A 17,655-nucleotide genomic window follows, 5' to 3' on the forward strand; every position below is an offset into this window, starting at 1 on the left:
ATTTACTTATTAATAATTGATAAATTAATTGATCTATGGATAGCACAGATTTGATTCATATAAAAACAGATTTGTCTCCTAATCAATTTAGTTTAAGTCATTACAATCCATTACAATCCATATAAAAACAGATTGGATAGCACAGAAATAGATTAATTATGTTAATCGGGTAGGGGACATTACAATCCACAATTTTGGAAACACAATTTCCTAGTCTGTAAAGCCTATGAATATTGTAAATGCATGTAAAGTTTTCCCCCAAAATCTTTAAAAAGCTTTTCACTTGAGGAATGTAATACATAAAAGATGTGACTTGGTGGTAGCAAAATATACACCAATCAAAGAGTAAATGGAAAATATTTAAATGCAAAATCTGCAAAACGCTTTTCCCTTGAGGAATGTAAAATATAAAAGATGTCACTTGGTGGTAGCAAAATATACACCAATCAAAGAGTAAATGGAGAATATTTAAATGCCAATTATTCTGCATTTCTAAATTGTGTGTTGTCTAAAATCATAATGGGATTACAAAAATTCAAGGACAACTTAGATTCAAGAAATTATATTTTTTTAAATAATAAATACTCTTAATATCAAAATTAATATGAAGGCACATAAGCAAGACAAACCAAAGCAATATCTCACAAGCATGATATGATGTTGGTTTCCCAACAAACACCATTACTTTGTATCACCATCAAATTATATTTTTTTAAATAATAAACTCTCTTAATATCGAAATTAATATGAAGGCACATAAGCAAGACAAACCAAAGCAGTATCTCACAAGCATGATATGATGTTGGTTTCCCAACAAACACCATTACTCTGTATCACCACTACCACCCAATAAAACACTTTCTCAATACATTTCCCAACAAAACACCATTACATTCAGCTGATTGGTGGACATTTGGAGGTTATTTTTTGGGGGTTGACCCTTGTATATTTTTCTGGCTTTTCTCACTTTTTTGTTTTTGCTTTATGCCTAGGGCCATATTTACCCCATTCCTTTGCTTGTGTAGTTGATGTACATTTCATTCCCGTTGATCTATGTTGGTCGTTTGTGGACATTCTAGCACATGCTTTATCAACATGCAAGATGGGGAAGAATATTTTGACAGACTCCATGTAACATCTATTAGACTTGATTTAGCCCTTGTCTGCCCAATATAGTTGAATCTCTTAGCAGACAAAAGCAACATGACAAAGGAAAAATTAAGCCAACGCTGCATCTGCATCACCTCATTCAAAAAGTCTACCAAGATTCTGTAATGTCCCCACTTTGAAATATAATTTAATAATAAAATAAAAATACAAAAGAATAAAAATTAAAATTAAATTAAAATAAAAAAGAATATAATTAAAATTTGATTACAGTTAATGAATGATCAAAAGGCATGAAATGATAAGTTGTGACTCCCCCACATATGAGGTATAAAAGGGAGAAGAGAACTCATTTGAAGGGGGATAATTTGGGGAATCGGAGGGGCAGATCAGATTTAAATGAGAAGTGCAGATCTGATTGTGAAAGGTTGTGTCCCTTTCAAAGGGCAGAAATAATGAAGAGTTGCACTCTTTCAAAGGGGGCTAGTGGTGAAAGGGTGTGTCTCTTGCCAAAGGGCATACATGATGAAAAGATGTGACCTCTCCCTCACATTGAGAGATATAAAGGAAAGGAATCAAAAGCATCCAAGGACATCACCATCGATCAGATAAAATTAGATCAGAAATGTTGCTAACTTACAGGCAGTAACATCTGTGCTCTTGGTGGTATGCATTATTAAAATAATGTTATATCTATTCTATAATGGTCATCTTCTATTCTTAGTAGTCATCTTAGTTGTCGACTTATTTAGCTTTTTAGTCGACTTATTTAGTTTGCTTAGTCATTTAAGTGTAACTATTGCTTCTTTTATAAGAACGCATAGTTTGCTTTTTAGTTTTAGCTTTATTTAGCATTTTAAGCTGTTTTAATCTTTAGTTTAACGGTTCATTCTTTTTAGAACACCATCTTGTAATTCCTTTATATACGCTTGTATATTCGTTATTAACTAATTCAATATCATCTGATTATTTGAGCAATCAATTTTTCATGGTATCAGAGCGGGTCAATGGGACATTTTAAAGTTTGGCAAATTTTTTAATAAAAATTCATCGAGCCTTTCTACCTGGAATATTTTTCTAGAAATTTTTTCATTTTGGAGTTTTTTTTTGGCTTCCTTGTTTGGAAAATCGAAGGGTTTTCTGTCTACAAGTTCGAGGGTTTTTGCACTATTCACGGATTTTTGGCAAGTTTTCTGAGGTCGTGATTTTTTTTGTTCCTGCAAATCACAGATTTCATTTGGACGGATTTAGGGCTTCGATTTTTCCATATCCCGTGACTTTTCTTTTGTGAAAATCACAGGTGAGTGCCAATTCTTTTTCCCGAAGGCTTTTTTGGCATCATTTTTGTCTACAGACGTTTTTTTTGCGCCACCGGTTGTAATTTTCGTGCAATTTTATGCACGTGAGGACAATCTATGTTTTTTGTGACCCGAGAAAATTTTCAGCGGCCGCGTTTGTTTCCTAGTCTATGGGCCACGACGGAAGGCGTTTTTCCTGGTTTGTGGGTCTTTGAGCTGCAACAAAAGAGTATCTTTCACAAGCACGATTTTTTGGTGACAACCTGCATGTTTTTCACAATTTCATAGAAAATCATCGTTGTGTGTGACGCAATTCTGTTCTGTGTTTTCAAAAAAATTCTTTCTCTACGTTTTGTGATTGTTTTTTTCAGTCCCAAAGGGTTTCTTTCTAGTTTAGTGATGGGTTTTATTAATTTTTTCCTTAAGAATTTTCGTCGGGTTTTTATTATTTTTCCCTTTAAAAAAATTTATTTTTGGGTTTTGATAATTTTTTTCCAAAAAAATTATTCTGGGTTTTTATAATTTTTTTTCTTTAAAAAAATTATTTGTTGGGTTTTATGGTTTTTTTGCCACAAAAAAATCATAGGAGGGTTTTCATGATTTTTTCCTGAAAAATTGTTTGAGGGTTTTCACGATTTTTTCCTAAAAAATTGTTCATAGGTTTTCTTGATTTTTTCCTCAAAAATTGTTTTTTGGTTTTTTCGATTTTTTCCTCAAAAAACATCTGTAATTCACGAAGTTCAAGTGGGATTTTGTGATTCGCGAATTTTTCAGGGTTTGACGGTTTTTTCCTCAAAAATCGTGTTTTGTTGCAGTCAGTTTTGGGTCACACTGCTAGGGCGAACATCTGCAACCGTGGTATCTTGCAGTCTGTTTTGGAGTTGCTGGAGCAAACAATGCTCAGTACTCTTCTGCAAAAGGGTTTGCTGATTTTTCCTCAAAATAATGGTTTCAAGCTTTAGTAATTCACATATGCCAAATCTCTAATTCATGTGTGAGGTTACATCAGCTTGGATAGCTTTTGGTACTCTTGGTCATTTACATTCTGCAAATCCTGGGAGGGTCTCCATAGCAGCAGAGTGTTCTTTGCATTTGTGATCAAAAGACCTACAGTGTCTTATGTAGGGTATTGAATACGATGACCATTACAGAGGGTATTAAAATAATATTATATCTATTCTATAATTGTCATCTTCTATTCTTAGTGGTCATCTTAGTTGTCGACTTATTTAGCTTGTCAGTCGACTTATTTAGTTTGTTTAGTCTTTTAAGTGTAACTATTGCTTCTTTTATAAGAACACATAGTTTGCTTTTTAGTTTTAGGCTTTTTAGCTTTATTTAGCAATTTAAGCTTTTTTAAGCTCTAGTTTAACGGTTCATTCTTTTTAGAACACCGTCTTGTAATTCCTTATATAGGCTCGTATATTCGTTATTAACTAATTCAATATCATCCGATTATTTGAGCAATCAATTTTTCATGCATCGAACCATGAAGGCAAGAAAGAATATAAGAATTTAACAGTGATTATATCAATCAATGGTAGCAATTATGAATAACAGCGACTCCACATACAATCTTTCTTATGCTGGTCAATGATTAACATGGGTCCACTCCCTTCAAACTCGACCAACTCTTCTAAATTAGAAAGTCAATTCAGATTACAGTGATCAAAGGATGCAATTCCAATTTCAGCGATCAGGTGAATCAGAGCTTATGAGGATGCTATCGTAGTCAGCGAGTTCAAACCAAAGATTAGTCAAAGTTACGATTTGATTGCAAGGTGCAGTTTAAGAATACGGCTTAATAAAATGATGCGATTCCTACAAACAACAAAGTTGAAAGGTCAGCAAATTAATATAAAGACCAAGTTACCTCTTAACTAATCAAAGACTAAAGGTACGATCCATTTGAAGTGGTGCGAACTTACATAAGAGGGGGATTTATATTTGAACATACTAGACACTCAGATTGAACCAGAGACTTTATAGTCGTGGTTGCACGATTTAGGAGATTGTTAAATAAAAAACATCACCATAATAATACCGCAGAAGTAATAAAAATGAATCTGAATCAGCGATCCAATATCGCATAAGCATTAAGTCAAACATCTGAAACAACAGTAATTTGATATCAGACTAGATCGATTAGCAGAAGTATAATTCGCATATATTATAAGAAGATATCAGGAACAGCATATAGTCTCAAGAACCGTGACAGTTATCCTTGCATATGCACCAAGCATTATCAAGTTATATATATACTTCATATCTGAATAGATAAGAATTGCACTCATATTGCATATACATCAGAAATAGGACTCTTGTTTATACGCAAATGATATATCATATCCATAGCGTTCAGTACTGTTTGATACTAAGATAAGGATCATAATATCCACAACCCGGATAAGGCTTTATGTGTTGCAGATCAGAACATTGCATTCATATTAAGAAGATTCAGATAAAGCAGTTCATACACATACTTGATAAGTATTCATATCAACCTTATAGTCCAAGGCATTTGGATATAGGACCAAACGTTGCAAATTAAATATCATTAGTTGACATTGCATTAATAATAAGGAAGTTGATATTGGCAACAAGCACATTGTTACTATTCAAGTTCTTTAGAATACAAGATTTAATAAAAAGAAGTCTCTTGCAATCGAAATTTAAGTAAACAGTCCCATAATCTTAGGAGAGTACATAAGGGGACATTACATATTCAATAGACAATTTCCTGACCTATATAGAGCATGTTGAAATGAGAGATTTTGATATGGGAGCTTAGAAAATCCACTAAGAAGATGAATGCATATAATAATTAAGGGGAGGAAAGGTTAGATAATTGTAAATGGTAGATGTCAAAATAATGGTACTTTCAGAACAATGATAATGCCAATAGTGCATCTCAAAGCTTACCTATCACAATCATGTGAAAGCTTGATATTATTTCTCACTAGATGAATGTAGCAAGTGAGAACATATTAGTTGTTTGCGAGAAAGATCATTCCCAATAATTGCAATATTCAGTTTGTTACCTTTCATACTTATAATCTTGGATGTCTGGAAGTCAATGAGAAGCTGTGTTATGAGTTACATCCAGAACAGTGGAATGCTATACATGCTACTCTATTTTTTATTAGATCTATCTTAAGATTGAATCAAGATATGTATTCTTACAATAAAAAACATGTATATGAACCCCATTTAGCATAACACTTATAATTAACCTTTATCATCTATTACATCTTTCATTTAAATTACTTATGCATTTCTCAGCATTCTCGTCAGCTAAACACTTTGCATCAAATCAAAGTGCAAGTGATGGCTTTTATTCGGATTGAAATAATAAGTACTCTAATTAATGAAACTACCACTACATCCCATCTAAGCAAGCAACTCCTAGAGTGATGAACAAGGAGATCCCAAATGCAAAAGGCAAAAATTAGATACGAACAAGGAAGAAGACATGAAGAAACAATGACAAACATTTAATATTCTAGACTTTGCAGAAATGTAACGAACATAGCCCCTCTTTCTATTGCTTATGTACCGAATCCTTGCTATAAAAACAAATTTCATTCACATCAACTAAATGAAAATGAAATAATAGCTAAAACTGGAATTAAACTACCTGTTATGTTTGTGTCTCTGGGCATGCCCACTAAAATGAAAATGAAATAATGGCTTAAAATGAAATTAAAATACCTGTTATGTTTGTGTCTCTGGGCACATCCACAAGCAACGCATGTCCTATTTTCATCAGAGATAAGGTCCATTGAGAAAGTAATTATAAGAGTTTAAGATGGATCTAGAAAAAAATTATAAAATGCAAATTTCACTTCAATTTCTACATAATTTCTTATTTCGTTGAAGATTTCAGCAGTCATGTGGAATGCATAAACAAGAATAGTATATGGTATATGGTATATACAATGTCACATTTATTTAGTACTATTCAGATCATCTTTCACAGGAATATTCAATAGTAGAAATCGTTGCTAGAAAAGTAGTTTGGATTTATCTTTGAAATAAAGTATCTGGATTTATTAACTGAATGATGAGCAAGAGACTTCTACACGCCAAACACATAGTAGTAACAGTGGCAATATCTAGATCTACTGATTGTTAAGATGATGTAGAAGCTATTGGAGTAGACATGCTTATCCAATGGATCCATGTAAATATTTGTATTTGTCTGCATATATTCGTATAGGTGTAGCTATGTGCATGGAGCCAATGAGCATATTTCAGCCACAATTTGGTCATAACATATGGGATTAGTCTGAAATTTTATAAAAATATTTCCCGTGATGTTTGTGAGATCTCCATAAATGTCAAAGTCAAGATTCACCCGTTTGACCCCTCAAATGTCCAAAAATCAGTACATCTAATAAAGCCAAAATTGAAAGTGTAGATTATTGTCATAATAATTCACAACCCTAGCAAAAATCAGCTCAAAAGTTTTCCGTTTGGGCCACAAAATGTTCGGGTGGTAAACTGAAAATTTTGGATTGAACTAACGAGAAAAGGTGTCCAAACATAAAAAATGACAGCCGAAAAAGTTATTCAAATGCTTCCACATTATCATAAACTCTCGAAACGCATACAATATCAGTAACATATAGATTTTGCAAAGAGTTACCAAGGCATGATCTAGCTAATTGGAGCAAAACTAGAAACTAAATCAGTCTTGCAAATAAAGATATTCCACAGAAGGAAGGAAAGGCATCTACATGTATATATGGTTATATGTCTTGTATGAATCAGAACATGTAGGAAGGGGAAAGACAGCAGTTGTATGGCAGGGGAAATAGTCAATTCCATAGCAGGAGAAGATAAGGCTATTTCATAGTAGAGTTGTTTCTGTACTGTGTTTCATAATAACCATTGCCATTGCTTTCCCCACTTTGGTGTCTCCAGGGTAAATCTCCTTCTTGTGCTTTTTGTGTACTTGCCCATTGGATTTTTCATTTACATGTAATTGTGAATTGTCATATAGGTAGGATAAACTCTTGGAATTAGAACAGCTCTCTAAATATTTTAGGCTTGAAACATATGCTGTACAAGATAATTAAGACCATGTAGATAGTATGTGCACATTCACAGTTCTCTTCTGTATAAGGATAAATGGGACGGCTTGTTGTATTCCATGTCTCAAATCAGCTCATGTATGTTGAAATTCAGTAACAGAGGCACTAATTTGTCAGCAGAGCATACCTTGTGAATTTGTGGCAAACATAGCTTGGCAAGTTTATGAATTATGTATGATCTTGATGATTTGTTCTTCTATCTAACTCTCTAGATTGTGATTTGCATTTTTAGCCTATAAACTATGTTTTAATTTTGAAACTTCTAAACTTTTATTTATTTTGATATTTTCATGATTCCCCTGTTTTACTGGTTTAATCTCTTTATGCACCAAAAATCAATATTTGTTTCTATTCCTATATGTTTTAATTTTTCTTTTTTTAAAGATGATTCCATGTAATTTTGGAGCCAGGGATTCTTGAAGAATCAGCACTTAACATTTCCATTTCTATTTTTGAGTAAATTGTTAGCATTTGAATCCACACCTTTCAATGCAACACAAAACGAAACAGATGTATGGTAAAATCACTCTTCCGATCAACAAAGAAAGATACTTGTGAATTAAAAACTAAACTAAAACTGACAAATATGTTCTTGCAATTTACAATCTTTACAATGATTTTAGGGGTGGTTTGTGTTCATGCTAAATAACATGTAAATGTGTTTTTTTGGTTCAGATGCCCTTTCCACACAGAGCAAAAACGACTACATGTTTATACTATTTGGTTGATAATAGAGACCGGGTAAGATAAGTAAACACAAAGTTGAATAGGCTAACACATAAACACAAACAATGTGGGTTAAATTAAATGTAAGGCTTGATACAAAACCACAAGCTACAATTTGAACTCAGCTGCAATACAATACTTGTAAATTTACCAAAGCAATTTAACCCTAAGCCCTCATAACTAGACATCTCAATAAACATTTATAAGCGACGTAGCTGTAATAAATGTCAGTGAACGAATAACAAATTTGGGATAACAATAACAATGAATACTTGATAAACAACAACTCTAGCAATATACAAAAGTGAGAATTACCACTAATCATTTAAACGCAAAATAGCATTTATTTATAGTATTTACAAAGCTATTGCATAAAAAAATAAAGAATTCAACTAACTCGACCTCAACTCTAGCTACAACTACTTGCATGACATGCAAACTTATTACAAATTAACTTGTCCAGTAATCCTAATATTATAACACGCAATGGTTGAGCGAACCAATGATTAAAAATAATTACAATTATCCTTTAAAAGCTCATGTCTCTCACATGAAGAGAGATGATCTAACATTAGCCAACTCCAAGTTAAAAATATGCTTTGATAAAAAAAATTGCAAATTTGAATATGCTTTGCCATGTCCCCTTTCCCTAGCCAACCTTAACCCTCAACAATATTAATATATATACACAATCAAATTTTGAAATTTCAAATTTTAGTACTAGATGTTGGGCCCATGCACCTTATTTGTGGTGTATACTTTTAAGTCTTCTAGATTCAAGGTGGACAGTCTAGAATTTTGGGGTATTTTTCAATTTTTTTCCGAAGATTGTATCTGCCAAGACACAACCCCTAGTAGTTCTCTAAGGTTGGGCAAAAACACTAGCCTTCTCTTGACAATTTCCTCAAGACCACAACATTCTGATCGGATTCATTCTTTTATGTATGGCGAAAGACTAGTTACCAAGTGTTGACAGCCATTCACTAAAATTGGAGAGGAATCATGCACTGCTCTAGGCTGCAGGCGAACTATTCTACCACTCAGGAGGCATGTTCCACCCATGAAAACTCAAGGGCACAGAGGTGCAACTGTCCAACAACCTAGGGCCCCCTAACCGCTATTACCTTAGACATTAACCTGCAACCACTAAAGCACTACACTCAGCACAACCACCACTGCACACCTGCCTGGAATTGCCCAGTCTTAGAGCCTTACTCAAATCTCAACCACAACCTAGCAACATGAAGAAGGTTCTTATTCAAACCTCAATCACAATAGGGGAGGGGGATAAATAAATGGTGCTTACAGTAGGAGACCAACCAAGGTGTTACAACTGTGAGTTTCCAGCTAGACCTCGAAAGAAATTTATAATTATAAATTTCTCAGTTGGAAACATTGGAAAGTAAGACATTGAGTGTACTGTCCCCGATTTGGCTAGGTTGACCAGCACTAATTTCATAGATAAATAAATAATTATTAATAAATGGAATTATTAAATTATTTTAGTAACAGCCTTTGGGCCAACTTGCTTGAATATTTTGTTTTATCCTAGAGGCCGACTTGGATGGAATGTTATTAGGTTGGTTTTCTAATCTTGGCCAACATTGAAAGATTCATGTATTTATAGGGTTCATGGCTGGAGTGAAAGGCATTGGAGAATGTCAATTATTCCCACATTGAACGAATGCAAGAGAGCTCCAACGCAACCCTATATTTCTCATCCATGGTGGAACGTAGCCCATGCCAACTCTTTCATTAAGCAATTTATCATCTTATCCATATCCACAGATAAATAAATAATTATTAATAAATGGAATTATTAAATTATTTTAGTAACGGCCTTTGGGCCGACTTGCTTGAATATTTTGTTTTATCCTAGAGGCTGACTTGTATGGAATGTTATTAGGTTGGTTTTCTAATCTTGGCCAACATTGAAAGGGCTGGAGTGAAAGGCATTGGAGAATTTCAATTATTCCTGCATCGAACGAATGCAAGAGAGCTCTGACACAACCCTAAATTTCTCATCCTTGGTGGAACGTAGCCCCTGCCAACTCTTTCATTAAGCAATTTATCATCTTATCCATATTCATTTCATTACTACATTAATTAGTTTGTATTTATCTAACTCGTATCACATCCTAGGGTCGGCTCACTCAAGAGTTCAAAGATATCTATTGATCATGGGACAAGAAGAAGATACACACAAAGGGCGGAACTAAGGATTAGCAGTGATAGCCTAGGCACGATAGATATTTCTCCTTTGTTGTTGTCTCCAACACAACAAAGCAAGAGACTTCAAAGAAATCTAAGTACGAGGGAGCTCAAAGTGGGGCCGTACCATTCAAGAGGAAGTGCAAACTATGCAGTGCCTCGCAACCTACTTAGATGAAGGGATTGGAGGTGTCTTCTACAACATAGTAGAGGATCCAACTTATCATAAGGACCCTTGACATTGCTGAAGTCGCTAACCAAGGATGAGTCAAAATGAGTGCTTTGGAGGTGCCCCTTATAAGGTGCACAATCGCTGATTGAATTCACCCAATGAGGAGATAGTCGCCAGCAAGGAGGCAACTTTAGGTTACATTTGGATCTGAGTGTTTGAGAATTAAGTTTTGAGAAGTTGTTAAAGTACTAAGAACTGGAATATAAGTTGTTAAAGTACTAAGAACTGGAATATCTTTTAATTCATGTATAATGAATATTATTTTCTGAAAGATCCCAAATGGATCCTTTTGCTGTTGCTGCTGTAAATTCTTAATTAAAAATACTATATTTTTGTAATTTTCCGGTGATCTTATAGAATAGACAGAAGTTGCAAAAAGGGATTGTTTCTTTCTGGGTTTTGATGTTATAAGTAAAGTAATTGATAAATAGCAACAACTGTGAAATAAACAGTAAACAATGTTCATATGTAAGAACACTTAAGCAATCTGAAAATATTGCAAATCATACCAAGCAAATAACCTAGTTTTGTATTCAGCAAGAATCCATACATTTATTTGGAGTTGTTCTCAATCTGGATTGATGCCAGATGGAGGAATATTAATAGCAACGAACAAGGAAGACCAAATAAGTTGAATACAACCCTTCAAGCCAACATACAAACAAGGCGTGGTTGCAAAGGAGGCGTGGAAGCTGCTGCAAATCACATGCCAACTGAAATAGACCAGCCGCCCTATTGAAACCCCCAATATGCACGCTGAATCTTCAGGCCAAGAAGATGTGTCTTCTACCTCTGACAACCTCTGTGCAATCCTGGATAAATCCACTGTCAACTCCTGCTGAGGGCTACATCCCAGCAAGCTCAGACATGGGGTTTGCATCCCAGACTAAAATCACTCTTCCAGAGCAATTCCCAAATTCGCAAGTTTCAAAATGATCAAAGATGCTATCAATTAGGTTTTAATATCCTTATAACTCCTTTCCCTTTGCAAGTCGAACCCTAAAGAATAATAAAGCTTGTGCTTTATAATTAAAGTGACACTTTCCCAATTATGGCATCAAACTATAGAAAAATATCACTCTATTGCGAATAAATAGCTTCAAGCATCCAAAAAGACTCTGGGAGGTGAGAATCATGTAGCAAAGTTCAAGACCTTTCCAACAAGCTATAACACATAGGCATATCAAACTAGATGAAGCCAAAAACCCATTATTACTCTGAAATGGCTATATACATAGCCTTATTTTAATTTATTTAAACGCTAACTTAGGAAATATTTAAATATATTAAAATATTTCCATAGATCCAATAATAGCCCAAAATAACCAACCAAACATGAATCTGACTTTGTCACTTGTCTGTGACTGATGCCGGACAAGATGGGCCAACTAGCAGTCCCATCCCTAAAATCTAGGGATGCTCCTAGAAACTAGGAAACACACCCAATCTTCCTGAAACTGAAACCAAGGTATGGTCTCGTGGAACCTCAAATATGGAAACTGCCACAACCTCCTAAAAAGTAGGGAATCTCCCTAAAAATTAGGAACCTCTATCCAAACACCTATAACTGCTCAAAAGGATCCTGCTCTGCTCCTTGGTCCCCCAGGTGGTCATTCAGTCAACTGCCAGTTCTCCCTAAAAAATAGGAGACCTCGTCTAAAGGTCCGAAACGGCTCACAGAGCCCCTGCAAAGCTCCATGACCCTCAGAATGAGTCCCCTAACCATGTCGTTGACCTACGGGAACTCGAATGGTAGGTCAACCCCTGCTCATCTCATGTCACCTAGAAAAGGGGATATTACATTTTCCAAATACATGTTTCGAACTGAAAACATAAGGAGTGTAACTTTTGATCTTGCAATCATATATGTCCTGATGCTACTACTATTAAGAATTACATTGTTTAAAACCTAAAATAAGTATTTTTGTTAAAATATTCCACTTTCTATTTAGAATTGCAAATTTTGAGTTGGCATCAGACCCACCTTCCTGCCAGCCTGTGAGTAGTTTTGCAACTTCATGAATAAATGAAGCTATGTCTCTAATACCATCATGACAACCAAAAGAACCTACTAAGGAAGTGGCTAGATGTCATGCCAAATATATGAATGTAGGCCCAGCCATCTGTCAAGATCTGACCTTTACTAAATATTTTGAGCTTCAAACGAATGGGAGAAGGAGAAGAAGATATGAGGAGCAGCCCTGCAAGGAAAATTTTAAAATGGAACAATTGGATCAGAAAAGGCACATTATTTGGAGCCATCAAAATCTTTGAAGAATATTTAGGGATGCCTGGTCAAATTAAATCTATATTTCCTTTTGATGATTATTTGGGGTATCTGAATCGGATAAACCCAAGAGAAAGGAAACTTTATGAAAACATAAGAGGAATGAGTACGAAAGAGAGAAATTCAGCAGCAGCAAAAGTAGAACCAAAAATGATGACGAGTATAGGTGCAGAAGAGGAGGTCAAGGAAGAAGTGATAGCGGAGCACAAAGAAAGGGCAGAGTCTCAAGATGACAAACTAGTGGACTCCTCAAGGACAGAAGATAGTAATGTCCACAAAACATCAGCCCAAATTCTAGGTATGGATATAATTGCATCATGTAATGATTCACAGTATATGAGAATGATTGGTCCATGCAATACAATGCAAAATATTAGTTGTGATGTTGCAATGATTGGTTTGTAGATTGAGGACCATGAAGAAGAACTGCAGGTTTATCTAGAAAGTACCATGATTATGCACTCTAATTACATGGAGGTGGGGCCAAGAACATTCACACTCCTTTGTTCCAGGATTAATAAGATCAGTGGTGGAGTTTGGAAGAGAGATGTTTATCTCAGAATAGTGCAGCAAAGTGGTGTAACAGTGATTCTAAGGGTGACATGGGATCTTGGCATTCAATTTTGGTATGCAAGTGCAGATTACTTGAGGACAAGCAATCTCCGAGATGGGAGGACTGTAAAATCCTAGATTTGGCTGGGTGGGCCAGCCCTAATTTCATAAATAAATAAATAGATAATTATTAATAAATGGAATTATTAAATAATTATAGTAACGAACATTGCGCCAACTTTCCCATCTTGTGGTGGTTTGTGTCTTGGACCAACTTGCTTAATATTTCGCTTTATCCTGGAGGCCGACTCGGATGCAACACTATTAGGTCAGTTTTCTAATCTTGGCCAACATTGTAAGATTCAATGTATTTATAGGGGTCATGATTGGAGTAAAAGGCATCGGTGAATTTCATTTATTTCTGCATTGAACGAATGCAAGAGAGCTCAAATACAACCTTGAGTTTCTCATCCCTAGTGGGACATAGCCCCTACGAGCTCTTTCATTGAGCAATTTATCATCTTATCCATAATCAATTCATTATTGGATTAATCAAATTGTACTTGTCTAACCCATATCACATTCTAGGGTCGGCACATGTAGGAGTTCAAAGATAACTATTGATCGTGTGTTGACGTGTATTTTGTACACAATCATACACAGAATAAAATACCCAAGGGTACCTTATCCTCTCTTGAATAAAGTCTCTGATTGCTGAAGATATCGCAAGAAGGATCAATCAGGGTGACTCCAATGTTCCTTTAAGTAGGGTCTCTACGTGTGGATAAGCACCAGTGGTCGTTGTGATTGCTGTGTCATCAAGGGGCCTTACGTTCCGAAATAGAATTTCCTAAACTAACAAATTCTCAAAAAAGATCAAAAGAGGAGGGCTTACAAGAGATTAATTCAAATCTAATCCTAAGAATGACTTAATGCGGACAGGACTTGGTAAGATTCTACCAACTTCAATATTGCCATAAAATAACAACTCAACTGAAATTGATGCGATCTTCTAAGGTAACAAATGATCTTTCAATTCATCAAGGATCATAGACACTACCACAAAGGCACATATCCAAGGTTCAATGACGATTGAAGGTTTAGGTGATTCAAGTTTCTCCAGTTGACCACGCAAGGCATTCCTACAATCAGCAAGAAGCTAGTGGTTTGGAAAGTGAATCTTACCAAAGATCAAGCCCAACACTTTGTCCTTCAAATTAAAACACTACTGTGATTGAGAATGATTCAAGAAAGTGAACAACCATGAAGATAACCACAAGAATTGCAATAAAACACCATAACTTCAATATTTTATTGATCTCAAAGCCATCATAAACAACAATTGTTTGAAATTCCTTCTTCAAAGCTCAATCTTGCTACAAAGTAACTTGCTTCTATCAAATTGCTAATCTCTAATCACTAATGCTGATATCTAATGACAAAATGAAAAGAAATGAGGGTATATATAGCATCCTCAATTACAATGAACGGTCCAAATCAAAAAGAAGATCAACGGTCAAGATTATGACACCTAAACCCTAATTAGGGTTTATTACAAATAGTCCCCTTTTTATTGAACAATATTAAATGCATAGCCAAATATTAAATTTGGCACAAAAACCTAGGAGACATAGACCAATGACAATTAAAGTGCCATGTCATCTATAACAATCTTTCTTCTAGAATCTTATTCCCTTTCCAATGCTCCTTTTTAGCATATGCAATGAATCTAGAGACGATTCCTTCGATCTCAGCAATTGGAATCTCGGGAAGATTCCTCATTCGTTCCTCTAAGTGGATGACCTGATCAAAAGCCTTGAGAAGAGCAGCATCCCATGCAGGTTCAAGTTCTTTGGTCTTCTCAATCAGGAGCATGGTAGCAAACATTTGGTCCCGTTGCTCATCTGTGATAATATTCGCATCCTTGCAAAAGATGACCTTGACCCTTTCTTCCAATTCTTGTAAGTCCACACCTGTCTCAACTTCGATCCTCCTGCCAAGAATAGTACGTAGTACCTCAAACACTCTATCCTAGATCGGGTGGATAACCTCCTCAACATGATTGCATCTAGTACTGATGTCCTTGAAGAGAACTTCCTTCATCTAGAGTAAAGTTGACCACTGAAGTAAACTATGAGGTCCTCCATCCATTATCTTTTCTTGTACTAGGACTTTCCTTGATGTTTGTCTGATTACTTGTAGGACAGGAATGATGACATCCTTAGTATGAGCAAAAGCAGCTACAGTTATCATCAAGTTGTGGATGATCTCAAGAACCTGGATAGCTCGGTGAATGGTCTGCATCATCCTTGTTGCAAATTCGATAGCAACTGTATGAGATTTGTCAATCCAAGAGCTCATAAGCTGGACCAAACTCCTAACTCTCTCTGCCTCGCCAACTGATTCAAGGGGAAGTGCCTGCGCAGGAGATACTGCTGGATCCTGACGTCCCAAAGGCTGATTGAGATGGCTAAAGTAGTCTCTCCATGCACCGACCTCTCTCTCAAGCTTTCTATTTTTCTCCATTTCTTCCCTAAGCTTGTCTTTTAATGCTTCAAATGAATCGATGGCCTCATCCAGTGTCTGCTCGGCTATGAGTGGACCAAGCTCAAATGTCTCTACATCATATTCCTTTGCGAGGATCTCACCTTCAAATTTGTCCACTGCTGGTGTAGCTATCTGCAATTTCCTGGATCCAGTCTCATCTCTGATCATCTTGGACATCTTAGTAGCCTTCCTCTTCTCTGTCACTTCCTGAGAATTTCCAACAAGGCTTTCTAAATCAATCACATTGTCTTCGTCCTCGATCACAATCACCCTTGCTAGTCTCTCCTTCAACCAATCTGGGATGGCAGATCTTGTTTCTTTAACTTGTATCTCCTTAGGCAATGTTTCTTCTTCTCTGAGAGGAGATGTTACTTCATTATCGTCTTTGTCTTCATGTAGCTCATTAGCTTGGAGAGATCTACTTGATGAACGTTGAGGTGCCTGTCCTTCTTCCTGTTTATCGTTCTGTACCATCGATTCCATAGACTCCTCTACTTCAAGTGTCCTCTTCTCTTGTCGAGAAGATGTGCCGGATGAACGAACTCGGTTTGCCTCTTGCTTCTTCTTGGAGGATTCTCTTTTCTCAGGTCTCTCTTTTCTCTTTGAACCTCTAGGATGAGGATTGCCCTCACTTATGCTTCGAAGGTTACCTTCGCTTGTGTTTCTGGGATTAGGATTACCTTCACTTACACTTGCTCCACCTTCAGCTGGTCTTTCTTCCAAAGTAAAAGTCATAGATATGCCTTGCTCTCTCAACTTCTGATGCTGCACATCAACCCATCTGCGTGTACAAGACAAAACTGGAGCCATCAAAGCATCTAGATCCACAATCTCAGGTTCATTCCAATCTAGCCTCACTGATTTGCTTTCTCGATCATAAGATGATTGGAGATGTCTGCCACTGTCCTGAGCTTGGTTGGCCACTCTGTAAATCTTGCATTTCCTGATGAAGTCCAAAGGCAATCTAGAATGCATCTTTCTCTTCACTTCAAGATCATCTAATAGATTCATCACAAAGTCCTCTATCTGAAACTCATGCTTATATTTTCTTCCGACTGTCTCCTCTATATACCCATAAGGATCAAAGCTCTCTCTCAAGGCAAAGAATGAAAAAGAATATAAAGCTAACTCCTTTTCTGCATCATCCATGGCTAGAGCATTAGGACATACCTCAACTAAATTCCCCAATATGATAGGCACAGGAACTCCATTTCCATGTCTGTGTCTGAATGCCTTCGCACAAGCTGCCAACTGTCTAGTTACCTCAAGTAACACTATTCTGTCTGTCGGATATCTCGGCAACATGTATGGAGGTGAAGGACATCCATGAACTCTAATATATGTAAATTTCGGAAATTGGATAAACCAAGCACCGTACCTCTTTACTAGCTCTTGTGCATCCTGAGATAGCCTATTGTGAATTCCGCCTTGCAACGTCCTGGTGATGTTCATTGTGAAGGTATCATTGACTATCTTGTAGTTACTTCCTGGCGGATGATGCAAGTGAACATAGGAATCACAAACTCTGACCTCCCCGGGTCCCCTTCCAATCACTCCTCTGTGAGGTAACCCTGCATATTTAAAGCTCCTGATTAAGGC

At 36.0% G+C, this 17,655-nt stretch overlaps 1 protein-coding gene across 1 annotated transcript in view; it reads right to left on the minus strand.

Moving 5' to 3' along the window:
* The window catches only part of LOC131029832 (cyclase-like protein 2), a 175,804-nt gene that overhangs the window by 142,095 nt on the left and 16,054 nt on the right, over positions 1-17,655 (minus strand). The window contains exon 2 of the mRNA XM_057960484.2: positions 6,117-6,161. Coding sequence (XP_057816467.2) covers positions 6,117-6,161 — 45 coding nt within the window. The remainder of the gene's footprint in view (positions 1-6,116; positions 6,162-17,655) is intronic.

Source organism: Cryptomeria japonica, chromosome 6, assembly GCF_030272615.1.
Source record: "Cryptomeria japonica chromosome 6, Sugi_1.0, whole genome shotgun sequence".
Taxonomy (NCBI): Eukaryota; Viridiplantae; Streptophyta; class Pinopsida; order Cupressales; family Cupressaceae; genus Cryptomeria; species Cryptomeria japonica.